Genomic DNA, 21,762 nt, shown 5'->3' with positions numbered 1-21,762 from the left:
ATCTAAAGACCATAAGATGATCGATCTAATAGTTAGAACTCTTAATCCATGTACAAAGAATCCCTAATTTAATTGGTTTGCATGTAGGTCCCATGATCCTTCAACAAGCTTCAAGGGGGTCAAATCACTAAATTAATTATTTCAATATTATCAAGCCTAATCAATCATCTAAAGGATATTGCTTCTGACTTCAATAAAAGCTCTAGCAAGTACCATCAAGGATAGGGCAAAGTGGAATTTAAAGGAAAATTCATGAAAATTATAGGCAATCCAAAGACAGCTGCAAGAAGTTCAAGCTTTATCCTTTGCGCTTATGGAATTGAAGAAGCCATATCATTGATGAAAGATGGTGTCGTACCAGATAAGGCGAGGGGGAAATAATGAAATGAGAAAAGAAAGACTTCAGAAAACCAAAATTTAACAGTAACAAGGCGGTCAGTAACAAGGCGGTTAGATTTGAACAAAACACTCCCATCACATGTTGATAAGCAAACCCCCAGAAAGCACAACTAGCACTTTTCAGATACCTTTTTCAGTCCTAACCTTTTTTGTAATGCCCAAGAAGAAAGATCTTAGGAGGCAAGAAAAGCAAGTTCTAAATCATTGTCTTATTACAACTACTGCCATTAAATAATATGATGCATACAATAATTGGCCACAAAAAATATTGAGCAGGCAGTAGACAATAAATATTAAGTAGAACTACGTTCCATTGAAGGTCATAAATAAAAAATTCTTTTTTATGGTAAAAGATCAGATATCTAGTAGTACTAGATCAAGTTCAAAGAGAGACCAACTCCACAAAGCGAGTACCGTACCATGTCATTACTCATTAAGTGTTAGTTTGTTCATATATTAGAATGTATTCTACGTTAGCTGTGAAAACAACAAGATTCCTAAGTATTTCTGTTCCAACAGACAATAATACCATTTGGAAAGACGCTTTTGTAATGCAAGGGTAAAAAATGGCTTATAAATATCCAAATAGTGGCTCAACTTTTTATGAGGCAATATTTTCCTATTAGGCTTTATAGAAACAATTGAAAAAAACTTCAACATGGAATTCAAAAGATTCAGCTTAGTATAGGGTGTATTAGATTTTTATGTTCAATTTGCCGCTCAAATTTCCTAACAAATAAAGCCATGAAGTGTCTAATGAGAATTTCATTATACACCTCATTAAGTAGTATATCTAAGATCATCAAAGATCAATTATGCGGTCCAATCTAAGTTTTGAATGGTGGTCCGCTGCAACTACAAATACCAGGATGACAAACAAATAGAAATTAGATATGGATAACAAAGAAAAGCAGCAGTAAATTTCACATTACAATTAAAAAATAATAATTTGAAAACCGCGGACATAAACTCCAAGAGTCCTGTATGAAATCATCAACAAAAGATGGCAGGCTGTTACTCTATAACAAAACGTTACTCTATAACAAAACGTTTTGAACTCATTCGAGTGCCAAACTTAAACTGATTTAACAGCAAAAGTAACAAAAAAATGACTAGAAACCATGACACCACAATGATTTTAAATCATCAGATCCATCCAATAATCCATCAATTGCTGACTTCACTGCGCAGAATGCTAGACCTGAAGTTCACTTCAAACCATATTAATAAGATGAGTCGTGCATAAACTCAATGAGGATAGCTAATGTCAGCCAGTAACCTCAGCATTGCATATCCTTCAGAAAGATAGGATAAGAATCATAAGATATATATATATATATATATATATATATATATATATATATATACACACACAGACATAAAATAAAAAGACTAAAAAATCTAATGGTAAAATTAAAAAATAAAATAAGAAAATAATTACAATTAAGTTAATTAAAGTAAACTAAATAAAAACTATTAAAAAATAATTCCTATTTTCAGATTTTTTTTAGAATACATCTATAATTTATAAAATTTAGAAAAGATGTGATTTTAATATAATATAAGTACATGAATAAAGCAAAGGTAGAGCATACTTTAAAATAAAAAGTCATTTTAATAGTCATATTTAATTTATTATTACTTTTGAATAATATAACTATTATAATATGATGAACTTTGTAATTATGACTTATTAATATTAATGTAACTCATGTTTAAGTTTTTATTAAGTTAATATGTAGACTTTTTTCTAGCATGAATTACAAAAATAGTTCAATTTTATTTATTTTATTAAATTAAATCATCAGATGTTAATTATGGTTGCTACATGTCAATTATATAATAATATTACTTTTCTAGACTGATGCCGCCTACTTTAACCTTTGATGAGCCTGAGGTCACAATATGCTTCCCCCTGTGTCAACTGTCAAGTGGGAAGCGAATGATGTGGAGTTTTGGAAGAGGAGCATCAGCTGCCAGAGCATGCACCGATGTGCAAAAAAGGCAGACAACCCAATGAGGCTATATGTCATCTTAATCAGGCTGACTTGGCTAAGTTGGACTAGTTTGGATCAATCAAGTCCTATGCATATAGGATTAAAGGGACTAAATCTAGGCTGGAGCGGATTTGTGTATGTTTGGGATATGTATAGTTAAGGAATGGTTAGTTTAAATAGTGCTAAAGATAATGTGAAAGAACCTCAAAATAAATATTTCAAAAGCATTTAAATGTTACATATTTTCTTTAAGCTATAACAAAAAATCTATTAACACAAACTGCTGACTAAATTATTGGAGTGTGACGAGAGAGAGACAAATCCATTATTAATATTCTTAAAATATGATAAACCATAAATAAAAGATGAAAAAAAAAAAGAAGGAAAAGACATTATTTCTTTTTCCATGTATTCTTCACATTAATGTTTTTTCCTTGCATCTACACTGGGTATTGCTAGTTCAAACGAATGTGAAAGAATGTAGCAATACAAGAGAAACAAGAAAGAATGTGAAATACAAGAGCGACAAGAAAGAATGTGCAATAAAAAAGCAACAAAAAATTAAGATAGAAGGAAAAACAAATGTTCTAGAGGTTTTACCACCACAAACTCCATTTTCTTCAGATTTTCCCTTTGCCTTGTTATCATCAAGGTCTTCAGCAAAACTTTCTTTTTGATCCTTATGTTGTTTTTCCCTATCCTTCTCTCTTTCTAGCTCTTTAACCTTTTCCACTTTATCCCTATCCCTTTCTTGTTTATCTCTATCTTTTTCACGCCTTTCTTTCTCAGCTTCTCGCTCCTTTAGAAGATTCTGCTTCTTATCTTTCATAATTCTTTGTAGCTCACTAACATCTTTTGTTATAAGGTCCAAAGGTTGTAGAAAAGAGAAGTCATCATCACCCTCTAACTTGTCCTAACAAAATAAACAAGAACAGTACAAATGTGGATCAACATTGGTAAGTAATTCATTATGCCTCTGATAAACAACAATGTAGTTGATTTATAAGGATCATAACAGGAATGTTGAATGCATACACTTTCCAAGTTTGCCTCCAACTCTATATACTGAAGTCCCTTCTGCACAAATGTAATAAGAGCACCTGGCGGAATCATGTTGCCATCTATACTTGTCTTGTTGATTCCAGCCTCATATCCCAAAGCAAATGCAGCATGTGTGAAACCTGAATTGAGTAAGAGTGTACACTATCAACCATACAGAAGTATCATAATAACATTATAAAATAGAAATGATGAAAATACATACATTATATGAAATTCTTATGTATTTATGTATCTAACACCTAAATCCTTATATTTACTTATAAATATCATAATCTTTAAACGCATAAAAAATATTATTAATATTAATTTATTTAAAATGAAATACACCTTTTCATATACATATATATAATTTAGACACTAGGGTGTTGTGCAAATAAATATAAATATTTAAATGCTAGATATGTACATACTAAAAAATTATATAGTATGTATGCAAATTCCTTGATAAAATTTTGGGGGAAAGTACAACATAAACTATTTACAAGATTTGTATAATTTAAATAGCTTTAACAATGGACACATGGGCTACAACTAAATCCACATGATACTAGAAGATGAAGAGACTAGAATGAATGTGATCCCCCTAGGAGTCGATTCCTACAATGTTATGCCTTTGGACTTGATAATACTTTCAGAAACTGAACATAAGTCACTGAAATCACCATCAAAAGAAAACACAGAATGGCTATAAAACTACTTATCCTATCATCATTTGAGTCGGTTGCTGTTTTGAGTGGGCCACGCATGTTCATGGAGCCAAATGGAATGATAAGTAAAACAGATAAGAGTTACTGGGGTGAAGTCATTCGAAAGGGATGGGGCATAACTTTGGATCCCGCTTGCTTATAAACAAATCATTAAGAAGGGCCTCGGCTTGATTTCCAAGTCAGGCATGTCGATGAAGGCCACCAGAAAGAAAAGTATATCTTCCCAATCAGGAAAAGGATACAAAGATAGTGTGTCTCTCTATCCCTGCTTCCATAGGCAAAGGATATTGACGCTGATTTAAGGAATCATTAGTGAGGTTTCTCCCCAAACCAAGGATCTTAATTATATTGAAAGATCAAGTCATCACCCATACTTTTCTTATTCATTTTCAGACTACATGCCTCAAATATAAGTCTTGGTATGGATGCTTCTGAGGTTTAGGAGGTCATCTTCCCAAATTGAAGGGCAGACAAAAGAAAGGTATGGTGCTTGTGAGTCAAAGCCAAACAGTCTCAGAATTTATCTTGCTTGATAAATGAATAAATTTGAAGGGGCATGAGTTCATTTTTTGAGCTGGGTACAAAAGATGAAGGCCATAAGAAGGGTGTCTTCTTGGTCAAGAAGAGGACAAAAATATGTTCTCTATCTCAACCAGTGTGACTCCAAACTGGGACATGCTACCAACAAAACAATACGCAATTAAAAAACATGAATCAAAAAGTTTTTGGAAGAAAGCTCACTTAATTTTGCTTCACCTTTTACAAGTACATTTTGCATAGCCCCATCAAATTGTTGCATCACATGTTCCTTGCTTGCATGCTTCCTCAGGAAACTCCTGTAAACTTGCGCAGAATTCTCTGGTGCTCTCTCCTATCAAGACCTCCCAAGAGATGTTACCTACACCAAGCTCTTTCCTTGCACGCCACCACACTCCTTAGTGACCATAATATCATAGATAACAACCAGTGTGACACCACATCATCTAGCAATGAAAATCCTTAAAGCGGGTTGGGAGCATGTCAAAAAAGGCTTGGTTTGTTAATGCCTCATAAATCAGCAAAAGCAAATTATCGCAACAAAGCTAAGCTCAACGCCCTTGTTACTCCACTGCTAATACCGTGTGGTGCCTAGGAGTCAATGGGCTAAATGCTCTCCTCCATGCACTCCACTCAAGAGGCTAAGACTTCCACTAAATGAAGAAAATTGGTAACCTCGCAGCTAAGGCTTGTAGAGCTTTCCCACACTCTTCAGCCAAACCAACGCCGACAAGTCTTTCGAACTTCCTCTTGAACTCATTTTCACCAAGCTAGCTTTTCTATTTGATTGTATATGAATCTCTCCAAGATCATACTCTACATAAGCTACCATCCTCTATTGAGTCAACCTCCAAGATAGCCAACAAAGACGATCAAACCTAACCACTCAAATTAAGTCATAACAAATTCTTCTTTGCTCAGTGTTGGCAACACTTATCGCAAACTCTTCACCGGTAATTCCCCTTTTGACTGCAATCTCCTCTTTGCCATCTAGGAGGATTATTTTTGCCTGAATTCTACATGGCGCCTTAATTTTACACGTAGAATCCTATCTCTCGAAATTGAAGTTGATGGCATGTTGCGCTTATGACGTACAATGATCAACAACTAATACTCAACAACTTCCTCCCAGTAGCCAAAGATATTTTGCTAGCTCTAGCCCTCCTACCCAACAACATCATGTAAGTATGTCTCCTCCACCCGACATCTCCCTATCATTGCCCTTGCGTATGAAAACATCTCATTGACATGTCTTTCCCAACATCTTTTCGGCTCGACCATTTCACTTGGTGCCTCCTCATCTCGATCTTGCCTAATAGCCTCTCTTTCGACCTATCTCCTCTGCTTAACACATCCCTACATCACTTTCCGACCTAATAGCTTAATGTTGGCCCACCTTCATGTTGGCAACCTCATTTCTGACATTATCTTGTCAGCCAAATCCCTCCACTTGACAAGGCTTAAAGATTTCAAGATCAAATCTCTAACAAGTTGCGGACTACTCTTTTGCCTTAGGCTACCACTAGCCAGTGCCATGGGAGAACACCATGCATCCAACATACCTTATCACTTCTAACACTTGCAGCTCAATCATTCGAGCCCTTACAACAGCTAACTCCAACAACCAATGGGATCACATCATTTTGTTTATAAATATATATAGCACAAGTATTTAGCAGATCATTATGTTACTCTTGAGATTGAGCTCATGTAAAGCTTTTTTTTTTTTTCATCCTCCTTCTGCCAAGAAGTAAACCTTTAGCATATATTTCTTTCTTCAATCTTTCTAAATGCAATACCCCCTCTCTCTATAGTAGACAAAAGCTACAAATCCAAACCATTTAAAAATATTGGTGGTCATATGTTGCTTTCCTTAAAGACCACCATATCTAGGGAGTATATCTACTGATTGCTCCCTTCTCTATTTTTGATGGCTTCACCTCAATTCAAGCCACATGTCACCTCTCCATTGAAGAACTAGTTTTCAAGATTCATGGGAGAGCTCCTAGCTCACATAAAATAGCAAATATTTCCAAAATTTTAAAATAATGCTTCAAAAAATATTACTTAAGAAAAGCATTTTCATTGATAACCCTTTTTGCATTAACTCTACCAATTCACCACCCAACTAAAAAGAAGAAAAATGTGCTTAATCTACTTCTTTTCATACTTAAACCTAAGGACACAACCCTAATTTCGAGAATTTCATTTGAAGTTTAAAAACCTTCATCATTAAGGTATACACTAAATTGATGTTAATGATTGAACATTAAAAGAATTAATAATAAGACTAAACTAGTTTAACAACTTAAAACTGATAATTCTTTTTTTTAGTAATTGAAATCACAATGTGCATGCCCCACTGAGATACATGAGATTGGAAAATGGCCCAAATTTGTAAGTACAACAAGGGTTAAGTTTCAAATATACTGGTTGTGGGCCTGTGGCCATTGCTCATTAAGTTTTTAGATTAATGGGCATTAATCCACAAGTGTAATAGGCACAATTAAGACCCTCAATGTTACCATCCCGACAAGTGAAATCAAAGTTGATAGTTCATGTAATTTGTATCTCTCATGGGTTTTAATGGCTTTTATAATGATTAAGCAAATATCATAAGTGGAAGACTCCCACATTGGCCCCACTTAGTTGACTCTTCACACATTAAATTTGATAATATTAAAAAGATTTATTTGAGGGTGATGAATAGTGTGGAAAAATCCCACAAATGCAAGGGAGCCTATTAAGACATAAAAGTGGCAAAAAATCCAACAATAAAGCCAAACAAGAAATAAGTTCCTAATATACTAGCGATAGCCTTACACATTAGCTTAAGATTTTATGTTGATGATCGAGCACCCAATAGTATATTGGGCTCAACATAGAACCCCAATCTTGCACCCTCCTAATAAAGCCAAACTGATATGACATGCCAAATCTCATTATTTAAAGGTGGCTAGATAAAGCAAGATTCCTATATTCTGAACATAAAACTTTATGAAATAGTAAATTGAGAAATTTTATATTAAAATTACATGGTGAGTATGCATGTTTGTGGCTTTAAGCAGAAAAAAAAAAGTAGTAAACCTACCCCTGATGCATGATTTTCCAATGATTAGGGACCGTTGAGGCAAATGCCATAAACCCATTAATTTAACAAATATGTAGCTTGTCTATCTTGACATGTTCTACACTCGCCAACAGCGACAATATAAGAAATTTGTTCTGCTAACCTTGCCAATCAATACTCAATACAATTCCACATACTAGACAAAGGTATGACTGACTTCTAAATGGACTGCAAGCTTAAAATAAGTAATAAAATGCATATGCCAAAAATTATTCTTTCAGAAAATGGTTTGAGTAAAACATCTTGGCTGATGAACTTACTTACACAGTGCAATCAACAAAGCATTAACAGAAAGTAAAGAAGAAAAATGAAGTAGTCTGCTAACGCACTGATATTGTTGTTGATTGCAAGCTTCATTAAATTTCTACGTAGCTATGTTTAGCTTTTGTTGATTTATCAAATAACTCTCACTCAGAAAAATAATTAGCATTGACACTTTCAAGTTTCAACCCAAACGTAGCTACAGTTAACCAGAGAAACTAAATAAATAACACGATTTCAAATTCATCATCTATTACGAAGGATTGACGAGTAGGACAGACAAGGCTTATAACTACTCTGATGTCAACCCGCAGCTCAGTCCATCGGACCCTAGAAACCAACCATTGGTACTGTCTTACCCACCATAAAGCTCTTGCGCTCGATATAACATCCTCCCATCAATGCAAAAGACAAAAGAAGGGTTTACCATATCTCACAGTAATCCAATTAAAAACCATAGATTCTCACAAACACTCCCTAAACACAGCAGCAAACATGATGACCTAATTTGAATAGTTCAAACCCCTTAAATTGGTCCGTGAATGGCAATGAAATCAAGAAAATCCTGTACAGCTAACAAAACCCTAGAATAATTTCCCAAAATAAGTAACGACGTCGCAAAGGCAAAATTAGGTTGAAACTCCGAATCCCCGGAAACAAGAGAAAGGGTTTTTGGGCGAACAAACTGACCCGACTCCTGCAGGTAGCGGAAAACCAGAAAATTCAGCTCGTTGGACGTGATCGCTGAGAGCGTCGTCATGAGATCCCTCGCCGCCGCAAAACCATCGCCAAAGCCAACCTCAGGAGGTCGGATAAAGAAAACGGTAGGCAATAAGTAGAGGAGAACGGGGAGAAGCTGCGCCTCTTTGGTAGAAGATTAACGGCGACGCCGAGAAAAGAATCGACGGCGACAACTTTAACGGCGAGCTCTTCGTCTTCACAACCGCGGACACTTCGCGCCGTCAGCCGGTTTTGCGTGCAGGCGTGCAAAAATCGATTCGTTTGGACCGGAAATGGTCCAGTCGAGCTCGATCCATCTTTAAATTAAATTTATAATTAATTAATTTACATTTGTTGGTTTTTATTTAAATCATTATGATTAATTAAAAGAAAATTATTATTTTTATAATCTAAGAATTATCCAAACTTTAGAAAATGGTCATTTTTAGCATATATTTTTTGTGTTCAAATATTTATAAAATAAAAAATAAATACTTGAACACAATTGATGAATCCCATGAAAAAATAAATAGACAAACAAAAAGGGCTATCCTTAACTAGAGGTGTAAACGAGTCGAGTTGAGTAGTGACCTTATCGAGTTCGGCTCATCAATCAAACAATTGGCTCGAACTCGAGCACGAGCTCGAGCTCATTGCACTGCAAATAGATCGTCGAGTGGCTCACGAGCCCACAGTCGAGCGGGCGGCCTATATATGTTTCGCATGCGAGCTCGTGACCTGCGTCTCCCCTGACCCGCGTTCGTCTTTCGAAATTCCTGCTTCCGTCTTTTGGAATTCCCGCATGATGCTCGCAGTCCGTCCTTTGGAATTGTTGTCCAGCGCTCGCATTCTGTCTTTAAGAATTCCAGCATACGCACATTTTCATTTTAGCTTTTTTTATTCAAATAATCATTCGAGCTTGGCTCACAAGCCGAGCATCATCAAGCTCGAACTCGAGCTCGCGACTCAATAAGCTCGGCTTGCGAGCTCGTTATCGAGTCAAGTTCGAACCAGCTAGGCTCACTTACACCCCTATCCTCAACTCTATAAAAGTAAACCAAACACATTAGAATAATTGGCATAACCCCCAAAAAATTAAAAAGCTTAGATAAAGCATGTATAATTTTGGACATTTTTATTTAGGAAGATGATAGCTAAATGCAATTTTCTTTCAACTTTTATATTGCAAAGAAAATTGTTCTTTCAATTTATGTGGCATGCCACAAATAGAACATTATGATTTGTTTACTGAAAAATAATAATATTATTGGATGGAATATGAGAATTTTATTAGCTGGACTGGGGAATGTACCGTTTTTTTTTATTTTGCTCTACATAAATTCAACAAAAAATAGAACAAACAATTTATGTAAATTCTCATTACAGATAACCAAATAACCCCCTAAGAATTTATAATATATTGCATTATGTACACAATGAGATTGTTTGATTTGCAGTAGAAGGGGGTTTAAAGTATTTTAAGTATATGAGTTTCGAATATAATAGTGATTGCTTTGAAGTAAAAGAAATGCAAAATAAATTATTTTGAAATTTACCATCAAGTTCAATTTTGGAGTATTTGAAAATCATTAGATTTAGCCAATTTTTAAATTAATTATAAATTCTCTATCATTGTCAGTTTGTCACTGCCACGCGCAAGGTCGTTGCTACACCATCACTGTTGGTTGCTGCTTGACATCTTCGTTGTCTCCTACTGCTAGCCACTATCTGCCATCATTGTTGACTGTCGCAGCCCAAATACAATAAATTACATTTACATTGCATGGCATTTTATTATGTGCTTCTTTTCATCAAATTTAATTACGCGTTTATTTTATTTATTTTGCATTTCTTTTTTTTAGCAAATCAAACATTGCCTTAGTCAAGAACTTATAATAGACTTTTTTTTTTAACTTATAATAGACTTCAATCTGCTTCAGTACAAGAAATCTAAATTACCTACTTTATAATTTATGGTTCACCCCAAAAAATTTATCATTTTGGTTTTTTTTTTTAAATAATTGTAATTTAGGTGGCCTATATTGATTCTTTATATTTAAAAAATCTTTTATAATTTTTATATGTTCTTATTTTGATTTTCTTTATTTATCTTCTTAATTTATATCACATTGTATATTTAAGATTTATATAACATAGGTGGTGATATATGTCAATTATTATTTCATTCATAGATGCAATGCATCTCATGACCATTATATTATGTAAATTTGAATTTGTATTGATATATATTTAAATTTAATGATCACACTATATAAGTTATTGTTTTTAAAATTTTAATATGATAAGATACAATTTTGAATTTAAAAAATATAATTTTGTTATGAAATAGTTAATTGATGTATCATAGCTAATTGTCATCATTACTATGATAAACATTTCAACCATAAATCAATAAAAATTTGATAGCAAAATTTTGGTGACATTTGATTTCTTTTATGAATATCAAAATTTATTATACTGCAGAGCCAGCCAAAATCAGTAGAGCTTCATATCTATAGAGTAAAAGAAAATAATCATTCGAATAATGCATTAATTTTTTTAAAATGAACATCCATGATGAAAACTTGACTTCATTTAATAAATTTACAAAAAAAAAAAAAATCCTATTTTGTACACCCCCCTTAGAAGAGAGACTAGTTCTGCCCTTGATGTTAAGTTTCATCAAAAATTTTAAGTTATAACCAATAATTCAATATATTTATTATTTTTATGCTAAGATATATTAATTAATATATATGTAATATGATAATCATTGTACTTATCCAAACATTAAATTTGTTATGGGTCACAACTTGGAGGCAGAATAGTTCTACAAAACTCCAATAATAAAACAGAAATACTTCATTAACTTGTAAACATCAAGCCTTTGTTTGAATCCAAAGAAAAGGGGGTGAAAATAAAAACAAATTAGTAATTTTACTATTTGTTAAAATATTTTTGGATTAAGGATAGTTTATCATTTTAGTATTGAATGAAAAATTCGCACACGAATATTCATCAAGAGAAACTCATAGGTTGTTTTCTACTTGGAAATTTGAGAAGGGAAAAAATTAAGGAGTCTAACTAAGATGGAAAGATGCACAATTGTAAATTAAATATTATAGAGATTGTCATTTCTCATAATTAGAGAAGAAATACATACAATATAGTAAATATAAACTATGGAAGATATCTTCCATTGTGGAGGTGTGAGTCTTTAGATGTAAGAATTATTAACAAGTGATGGTGGGCAACCATCTTGGCCAATCTCATTTTAGAGTGGGATTAAGTAATCAGAAATATGGGTGTTAGATGTTAGTAGTTAAGAGATACTGATGTAAGCCTTTGGCAAGCATTAGGTGACAACCATTTGAGAATGCCAAATGTCAATGTATCATCGATAGTCTGCTAAGGCATTTTCAATACATGATAGTATACTGACAACCAAAAAAGATAGATACTGATGGCATACGAATGCTAGTTGTTGACATGTATGTTATGATGGTCAATTGACTAGATCAAAAATAGGATATTAGGCAATGGTTAATCTATAACATAAAAAATTTCACTCCCAACAATAATAACCACTATACACATGGCCAACGTTCGAAGCCCTATATATTCTCAATGAACTTAGTAGGTCATGCTACCAATAGACCCTCTAGAGAATCCTTGCAATAATACTTGGGATCCCTCTCAATAACATCTTCATGCAAGTTCTTGGAAATACCCTCAAGGATGCCCTTAGATAGACTTCTTGACTCCCTTTAATTATGTATCATTTGCTCAGGTCCATTCATTTTCTCCATTGGTTATCTTTTTTCAAGTGCTAGAGGAATAAAGAATAAAAGAGCTTCCATGTATCAACTTTTATAATAAAATTTCCATATTCCCTCTTTTGTGCCATCATGATAGCCAAAACTACATGGCCAATCCAATGGCATTTCTAGCTCATATTCTTCATCTCTGAAGCTACTTTGTCACTCTTATATAACTACATTCTAGTCTCTAATGACAAATTTTTCCAAGAGGTTAGTGTGCCATATTCTTGTAACTGCTCTTTATCCCATCCCAATATGATGATAATATCTTTGCATACAACTGAAATGCTTAAGACATTAAAAAGAAGTTATAAAAGGAAAGATAGCTGATTTAAAGGGATTTTAGATGATTAATCACAATAATTGAACTCCAAAGCTAAGTCCAAGAAGGAAGCTTTGATAAAGTCAACGCTCATCAAAACTTTATAAGCTCATACCATATTCGATGATGCATGATAATTGGCCATGAGAAAGACTCATTAACTTCTTTCTTCTTTGTACCCTTCTTGAAAGTAATGATAATTCTTACTTATTTTCTCATATAATCTCCTGATTTATGTGTCGCATGTAAGATCTTTATAAATTTCAACCACAACCAAGCATAATTTGTAGTAGTTTACAAGTATTCTGAAAATTCCTAGCATATTGATGCAATCTATCCCTTTTTTAGCCATTATCGATCTTGTTATGCCTCCCCACAAAATCTTTGGGGTGCAATGTATTCCCTTTTTCCCCTTCATTCATTTGAAAAGTTTATCCTCTCTTGTCACCTCTACTTGTTGAGTTTTCTCTATCAACAAATGATTTGTTTGGCTATTCCTGTTATAGAAGACCTATGAGATAAATAACTTGAAACTCGGGCATCAAATATCAGTGGTTGATAGATAATGATCATTGAAAAACATTTGATGATAATTGACTAGAAATATTATATGTCAAAAGAATGTCAATGGTCTACTCAATCACTCTTGTTATAGAGAGAAGGTAGATGACCAAGAAGGTTAGAGTTAAAGGTTGGTGATGACAGTTGTCAAAGTTGGTCGATGTTGGATTACAACAGTGTCGATGGTGAGGGCCAACCAATGCTAATAAATATAGCTTTCAAAATTTTAAGCTTCTAAATTATCTCCACCAAATCCTTTCCTAGATCCCTCTGCATCATGTAGATAGTATATTATTTATAGATTTATATATGTGACATTTTAGGCATTTCTATCAAATAATAGGATACTCCATTGAACCATTGAAGTGGAATCCCCTTATAAGTCGATGCTTTTTTAATACATTGGTTCATTGCTGAACTCAAAATTTTGTAATAATGGGCTCGTTGGATTTGTATATTCGACATGCTCATTTTAGATATAAACATGTGAAATTTATAGGTTTTATTGTCGATTACAAGAAGTGCATAAATAATTACATGAAGTATATACGTTCTTCAAATAGGAAAATGTTGAACTATAAATAGGCTTAAACTGAGCTTAAGTTGTGCTCATACACTGAGCTCAAGGTTGATAAGCCAAAATGATAAGCCGTTGCATTTGACTTCCTCCAGCCGCCCATAGCTTACCTTTTAAAGCCACTACTTTTGTGTTTGCGGTAATCTTTTTTCAGACTAAAGCTTCATATGGGATGGCATTCTTATCACTTAGAGTAGCTTTTTAGTATAAAAAAATTAAATTTTGTACTAAAAACTACTTTAAAAATCAGTAAGAAAGCCGCCCCAAACGAAAGCCTAAATCATCATCCTTGATTTGTAACTGATCTACATCCTACCATTCATTTACTTAATCTAGTGTGTGTATATATATATATATATTGTAAAGACAGCTCTTGCTTTAATGAGAAGAAATATTTTCTACTACTATGGTTCTTCTTATGATGCTTTTGTTTTCCTTTATTTTCTTATGCTGAAAGATTGTTGTAGTTTCTCGAAGGTCAACAAAGAATAGGGTGGAATCTTGGGAAGCTCCATAAGAGAAGAAGTCCCTAGAAAAGGCATTGCACTTCACATAAAAAACTCACCAAATAAGCCATCGACAGAAACAAAACGACGGGAACACTGATGTGAAGATGAGGAGATCACGATTTGCAATCCAAAAACGATAGAGTGAACAAGCAGTTGGAATGCAATCAATAAGGATGCATGAGATTTAGGCTCGAATGGTAGAAATTTAATTGAACCGACTTGCAAACTAACAAGTCAAGTCAAATCAAACTTAAACTCGAGCTTATATATTATATGAGCTTTAATTTGACCTCAAGGTCAAACTTGTAGCACGATAAACTTGACACACAAGCTTCTTGACTGGATGTGGTTACTTAACACCCGTAATGTTGATAATATTATTACAACGACATATAAAATGTATGATGAGAATGCTTATGTGATGATCTATAAGCTATTTGATGAGAAATGAGATTGCATGATCTTTAATTTTATCAATCTTCATGAATAAAAAAATTTAATGTACATAATATACATCGAATATTTACTATACTCTCAACAATTTAATAATTTAGGATTCTCAAAACTTTGCACATATATTCTTCTACGTCAGAATAACTCAAGGGTAAATTTTTAAACTAGTATCATTAGTAATTAAATTATGTGATTATGGCATAAAAAATTTAATAATATGCATAGTCGCATGTTCAATGGGCAACTATGTTTCTTCTTATGATGCTTTTCTTTTCCTTTATTTTCTTATGCTGAAAAAGTGTTGTAGTTTCTCGAAGGTCACCAAAGAATAGGGTGGAATTCTTGCCTAGAGCTCCGTAGAGAAGAAGTCCCTAGAGAAGGCATCACAATTCACATCAAGAACTCACCAAATAAGGTATGAACAGGAACAAAATGATGGTAACACCGATGTGTAGATGAGGAGATCACGATTTGCAATCCAAGAACGTTCGATAGAGTAAGCAAGTAGTTGGAATGTAATCAATGAGGATGCATGAGATTTAGGCTCGAATGGTAGGAATTTAATTGAACCGACTTGCAAACTAACAATTCAAGTCAAATCAAGCATAAATTCGAGCTTATATATTATATGAGCTTTAATTTGACCTCAAGGTCAAACTTGTAGCACGATAAACTTGAGACACAAGCTTCTTGACTTGATGTGGCTTACTTAACACCCTTAATGTTTATAATATTATTACAATGACATATAAAATGTATGATGAGAAATGAGAATGCATGTCTTTAATTTTATCAATCTTCATGAATAAAAAATTTCATGTACATAATATATATCAAATATTTATTGTACTCTCAACAATTTAATAATTTAGGATTATTAAAACTTTGTACATATATTCTTCTACATCGGAATAACTCAAGAGTAAATTTTTAAACTAAGTATCATTAGTAATTAAATTATGTAATTAAGTGTGCTATAAAAAATTTAAAAACAGGCATAATCGCATGTTCAATAGGCGACTTACTTGCCCAGTCAACATCTAGTTAGCATTTAAAAAATAATAATTAAAAAAAAAAATAGAAGTAGTGTAGCAAGTCGCCCGTAGTGCACTATAATTTTTTTATTTTTAAATCAAGTTTATATTTTTCAATGGAAAAAATTAATTAACTTTTAAAAACAAAAAAAAAAATCATTTTAAAATATAACTAAATTTGAGTGTCATTTTTATTTTTAATAGAAATCATTGCTCAAGTTTACATCATTAATTCAAGTTTTTTATTTTAATAAATTGTCATTATCTTTTTATAAAATGAAATGTCATTTTCTTAGTTGAAATTAAAAAAAGATATTCAATGTTAGTTTATCTATAAATATTTTGAATTTAAATATGTTATCAATTTTTTTAAAATATATATTCTAACTGCAATCCTAAACAAGCCTTATGATGTTAAATTTTAATAAATTATCTTTACGATTAATAAATTTAATGTAAGATAGATTTCCATTTGTCAATATTAAATTTAAAAATTACAATATATAAAAATTAACAATGATATTAAAAGTAATGTAATTTAATTAAATTTTCCCTTTCAAAAATAAAAATTTGTTTTAAAAAATAAAAACATAAAAATAATAATGTACTTTAGTAAGTGGCTTGTTTAATGGGCAACTTACTACAATACTTTTATATTTTTTTTAATTTTTTTTAAATGTTGACTGGGCAAGTAAGTCACCCATTGAACATTCGACTATGCCTATTTTTAATTTTTTTATAATATATTTTGTTGCAGACAGTGGCGGAGCCAGAAATTTTATTCAGGGGGGGGGCCGATGGTTGCAGACTAGAATATACGAGGCGATAGAGTTAGAAAATTTCTATATCAGTGTTGTACGGATATCCAGCACACAAACATGAGAGAAATAGAAACACCAGGATTTTTACGTGGAAACCCTAGAAAGGGGCAAAACCACTGAGTTACGCCCAGTTACAAAAGTTTCACTAGTGTTTGTTTGAGATACAATTGGCTAACTCGTCAGCAAAAGTTAGGACGATCAGATTACAATGAATCACTTCTGGATTGAAATTCAATTACAACGTCGGGCAGAATTCCGACGTCACTTGGAGATCGAGCAGAATTCTGACTTCGTTCAAAAGTTGGGCATAATTCCGGCGTCGTTCGGAAGTCGGGCAGAATTCCGGCGGCAATGGACGAGGAGGAGTTTCTTCCCTCCTAATCTTCTTCTCTTCTCTTCTCCTTCTTGCTTGGGTCCCCTCTCAAGAGAAATGAGGAATCTATTTATAGATATTATGGAGTGACATGACCCGTAAATAAGTGAGAGATCAGGGGTAAAGGGGAGTGGTTGAATGGACGACTAATATTGAATCCCTTGATCGTGTACCGTTCGTCAGACATTTGAATGTCTTAATGATGTCGGAATTTGGCGATCTTGGGCTCTTTGGATCCGTCTCGTCTAGCCACTCGATCCGACTATAAGCATGTCATGTTTCAAACCCGTTTGGTAACTCAAATTGTGGTTTGAACTTTCCAACAGCGCTTCGGGTCCTTGATTTGGACTCATTTGGACTCGGATTTAGTCGAATTTGGTGTCGTTGGGTTCATATTTCCGAGACGCCCAGTTTGGCTATAAGTTTGCTGAAACTGGAGTTTTGGTGATCCCAGATTTAATTTTTGAAGTTTCCAGCTTGATTTCGCCTCATGATTTGTGCCCGACCAAGATAATTTTTTGATGATATATCATATTTAATTACATAATATAGTTACTAATTATACAGTTTAAAATTTTACTCATAACTCAATGCCAAAGTACAAAAATACAAAATAGGATACGTAAGACAGATGCATCATATGTTCATCTGATCGCCTTAGTGATCAGCAAACTTATTTTTTTTAGACGCAGCTCATCTTCTTTTATTGAGACTTTTGATTGTCAATCAAGAGATTTTAATTTGAGATTTTATTTAGGACGACTTTAATTATTTCTATTTTTTAAAGTATTTTTTTAATTTAAAATTTTTTATTTTTACTAAAAAAGCTGTTTTTATGAAATAATAAAGCTGTTCTAAACATTACTTATCTCATATGAGTGTTACTTTAGTCTGAATGTCCCCAAAAAAAAAAAAAAAAAAACTTAATTCAAGGCTATCGGATTACATGCTTTCCCTTCAAAATTCTCAAAAAGAAAGAAGACGATTGCTTAGCAGTTAAAGAGGATAATTCAATCATGAAGCTGCAGAAGAAGACTCATCATCTCTCGACGCGGGCGGCACAATACTTTCAAAGGAACAGCTTTAGGAAGAGTTAATGTATTCCCATTATCCATCATATCCACTTCCTTATCCTCCATCTCCTTCCACTCAAAGCACTGAATCATCGCCGCAAGCATAAGCGGAATCTGAAGGCTCGCCATGGCTTCTCCCGGACACCCTCGCCTCCCCATCCCAAAAGGAATCATCGTCTTCATCATCCCATCCCCCCTGCTTTCACTCCCCACAAATCTCTCCGGCCGAAACTCCTCCGCCGCGGCCCACTCCACCGGGTCACGATGGATGGCCCAAACATTAACGAGCAGCATGGTGCCGCGCCGGACATGGTAGCCAGCTACCGTGCAATCCTCACGCGCCTCGTGTGGATGCAGGAGCGGCACCGCCGGGTAGAGACGGAGAGTTTCTGTGATGACGGCGTGGAGGTATGGGAGATTGGGGAGGTCTTCCTCTTCCACGAGGCGTTGAGAGCCGATGAAGGTGTCTATCTCGTCCTTGACTTTGTTCATGGCTGTTGGGTGGTTTAGCAGAAGGGACATAACCCAAATGAGCGTCTCTGTTACAGGGATAGACCCCGCAATCCCCAAGGACTGCAATTATATGTAACAGTTAGATTAAATGCAAATAAAATCCAACTTAGAGCATCTCCAACAAAAAATCTCATTTTTCACTGTAAAATATCGTGAAACTAAAAAATATCATAATTCATCTCCAATTGAACTCAATTTTTTCCTCTTTCGCAAATAACGGTCGTCTCTTTTTTCCCGTGGCAAGTTCAATAGAGACATAAAAATGGCGGAGATGAACAGTGCAACATCAATATTGACGTCCCACTGTTCACCTGCAACCAAATAGCGGAAATTTTACCATTCGGCTGGAGCTGGCGAGGGACGCCATTCAAGTTTTTGGAGTTCAATTGGAGATGCCCTTAAGGAGAAGATAAGAGGACCTGAACGGTGGCTTTGATGACATCGTCGGTTATGTGGTCAGGGGACTCTTCTTGCATAGAAAGGAGAAGATCCATAAAACACTTGCTATGATCCGTGCTCGAAGAATTCTTCTTCTGTCGGTGGCCATCGATAAGGCGTTGTAAGATGGTGTTTCTCCTGGACAATAATTTGCTCATTGACCTCGATTCCAGCCATTGTAAACCAATCAGCTTCAGAAAAGGAAAGAAGTCGGTGACGAAGAACCCCCCGCCTCTCGCCATAAGCTCCTCTTCCATTTCCTTGAACTCCTCCATCTTCTTCATACCCAGCTCTCCTTCACCGTAATATTTCTCTCCTGTGAGCATCCTCACAATGACGTTCAACGCCATCCCAAACACTCTCGACTTCAGCTCAATCGGGCACCAGCTGTTTCAATCAATTAGTATAGTAATATTGAATAAAATGCTAATCAGATGAGAAAGAACTGGTTAAGCTCAGTACTTATCTCCTTTGGAGTCGTCGAGAAGCTTGGTGAGCAGAGCGCGGAGCTCTGCTCCGCGGGTGTCGGCGAATGAACGTAAGCGGGAGGAAGATACGAGTTCATTGATGGTGAGGCGGCGAAAAGTGCGCCAGTGGTGGCCGTAGGGGGCGGTGGCGAGACCGGAATAGTTGAAAGAGATGGGGCGGATGGAGGGGAGGAAGGGGCGAGAGGCGAAAGCGAGGTCGTTGGTGGTGAAGCACTCGACGGAGGCAGAGGAGGAGGAGACGAGGAGTACGGTACGGGAGCCGAGGCGGAGGAGGATAACGGGTCCGTGGTCTGCGGAGATGGCGGCGAGGGTGCGGGGCAATGAAGAGTTTTTCTTCATAAAGAGGTGGAGATGGCCGAGGATCGGAAGGGAGGGAGGGCTTGGAGGGAGAAAGTTGGTTCTTTTCTTTAATTTAGACTGAGAGAAGAGGAAGGAGATGAGGAGAAGTAGTATTGGCAGAGAGAGGGCGGTGATGGTGTAATAAGCTTCCATGTTCGAGATGGAGGAGACTCGAAGGGCAATGAGGCTAGCAAGGGAGATTTATCGAAGAAATTTAATTAATTATTTCTTTAATAAATAGTAGTTTCTTACTAAGCAAATAAGTGTGAAATTATCTAAACAGATAAGTGTGATATTATATAAACACATGTGTTTTAATTATAATAGCAACATAGATTAGATATTATAGTGTTTAAACATAAGAATTTTTTTCAAAATTTTTTATCTCTAAAATTAGCAACTATCGATGTAAGAAGGGATTTTGTGACTGTTAGGTGTCCATTTTGTAAACTGATTTGACCAATATTTTTAAATAAAATGTATTATTTCATAGATATTTTTTTTATGATTTTTAAAACCTCAAAGAGATATATATTAATTTTTATACTGAAAATTGATTAAAAAGGCTAGGTAAGAGGAATTTTGAAAGAAATTAGATGAGGGAGAAAATAAAAGCACAGATTTGTAGGTCGTAGAATAATTTTTATCCAACTCTTTTGAAAAATTTACTCTTCTTGTTGAAAGGAACATATATCTTATTTCTGATTTCAATAATTTGATGTTTTTTATCTTTTTTCGATCAAATTTATATTTTCATTACTGAAAAATAAAAAGAATTTTGCATTCGTTAAACTTTCTCCGCGTAAACTTTATAAGTTATAGAAAATTAAGATTATGAAGGTTTTGAGTATTTATTTGAAATTTTTTTGCTGGTGATTTTAAAAATACAATAATTTTTTATAATTTAGAATTTATTTTGACATCTAAAAATAAAGCTTTAATTCAATTAAAGCTTCAAAATATGGCTATATATGATAAATGGTCATTTGGTTAATTCAGTTCGATTTTCTGTTGCCTATCGTTAAAATATTTTGACACTTTCTGAATTTAGCACAATTATATTTTATTTTTTATAATGCATTGAAAATAAATGTGGATAAATAATTGAGTAGTAACAGATTGTTATTATTGTTGAAATATTGTGATAGTGATATGTATGAAAAATAAGTAAAGACTAATTATTTATTGATGTTGGCTAGAGATTGATTGAATTGTACAAGATGGTGGGCCGACGAGCTTTCATTTAAATACTATGGTTGGGTGTAATCCTTTATTGACTCACGTGATACAATGATTGGGAGTTATAAGGAGTTATTATTGTATCAATGGGCAAATAGTGACAACTATGTTTATTAAACTGACGACATTATAATGGAAAAATATCATTGTAGCCAAGGCTTTTACTTATTTTATATGATTATTAGAATGATGTTATTGAATCACTACCACCATACATATTTATTGTTACGGCTACCTATGATGCTTATTTTACTATTATTTTATTGTTATTAATATACTAATCACATGATACATATATTAAGCATGTGCAGTTGACACTAATACTAACTTGACATTGATTTGACATTTTTGAGGATGTGATACACATATACAATATTTTTTATATGAT

The 21,762-nt window shown here is 34.1% G+C and overlaps 2 protein-coding genes across 2 annotated transcripts in view; both read right to left on the bottom strand.

Annotated features, from left to right (window-relative positions):
- The window catches only part of LOC110110867 (WD40 repeat-containing protein HOS15), a 39,214-nt gene extending 30,103 nt beyond the window's left edge, over positions 1 to 9,111 (bottom strand). The window contains exons 1-3 of the mRNA XM_020842510.2: positions 8,784 to 9,111; positions 3,432 to 3,577; positions 2,997 to 3,309 (exon numbers count right to left, since the gene is read on the bottom strand). Of these exons, the coding sequence (XP_020698169.1) occupies positions 2,997 to 3,309; positions 3,432 to 3,577; positions 8,784 to 8,853 (529 nt within the window). The 5' untranslated portion in view covers positions 8,854 to 9,111. The remainder of the gene's footprint in view (positions 1 to 2,996; positions 3,310 to 3,431; positions 3,578 to 8,783) is intronic.
- Positions 9,112 to 18,192: 9,081 nt separating this feature from the next.
- On the bottom strand, positions 18,193 to 20,310 carry LOC110110860 (isoflavone 2'-hydroxylase). Its single transcript, XM_020842498.2, has 3 exons — positions 19,771 to 20,310; positions 19,290 to 19,695; positions 18,193 to 18,930 (listed from the first exon to the last, which is right to left on the bottom strand). Exons 1-3 carry the CDS (start codon positions 20,286 to 20,288, stop codon positions 18,295 to 18,297), a joined length of 1,560 nt encoding a protein of 519 aa, XP_020698157.1. The 5' UTR covers positions 20,289 to 20,310; the 3' UTR covers positions 18,193 to 18,294.
- Between the last annotated feature and the right edge of the window lie 1,452 nt (positions 20,311 to 21,762).

Source organism: Dendrobium catenatum, unplaced genomic scaffold, assembly GCF_001605985.2.
Source record: "Dendrobium catenatum unplaced genomic scaffold, ASM160598v2 fragScaff_scaffold_743, whole genome shotgun sequence".
Classification (NCBI taxonomy): Eukaryota; Viridiplantae; Streptophyta; class Magnoliopsida; order Asparagales; family Orchidaceae; genus Dendrobium; species Dendrobium catenatum.
The sequence above is the reverse complement of the archived record's forward strand: the minus strand, read 5'-3'. Positions and strand labels throughout refer to the sequence as shown.

Bases quoted from the DNA above. Each gene is read 5' to 3' on its own strand.
- LOC110110860 (XM_020842498.2), bottom strand. From the start codon at position 20,288: ATGGAAGCTTATTACACCATCACCGCCCTCTCTCTGCCAATACTACTT. The intron at 19,696-19,770 runs GTACTGAGCTTA...TGATTGAAACAG, and splicing joins GACGACTCCAAAGGAGATAA to CTGGTGCCCGATTGAGCTGA. The intron at 18,931-19,289 runs GTCCTCTTATCT...ATATAATTGCAG, and splicing joins TCATCAAAGCCACCGTTCAG to TCCTTGGGGATTGCGGGGTC.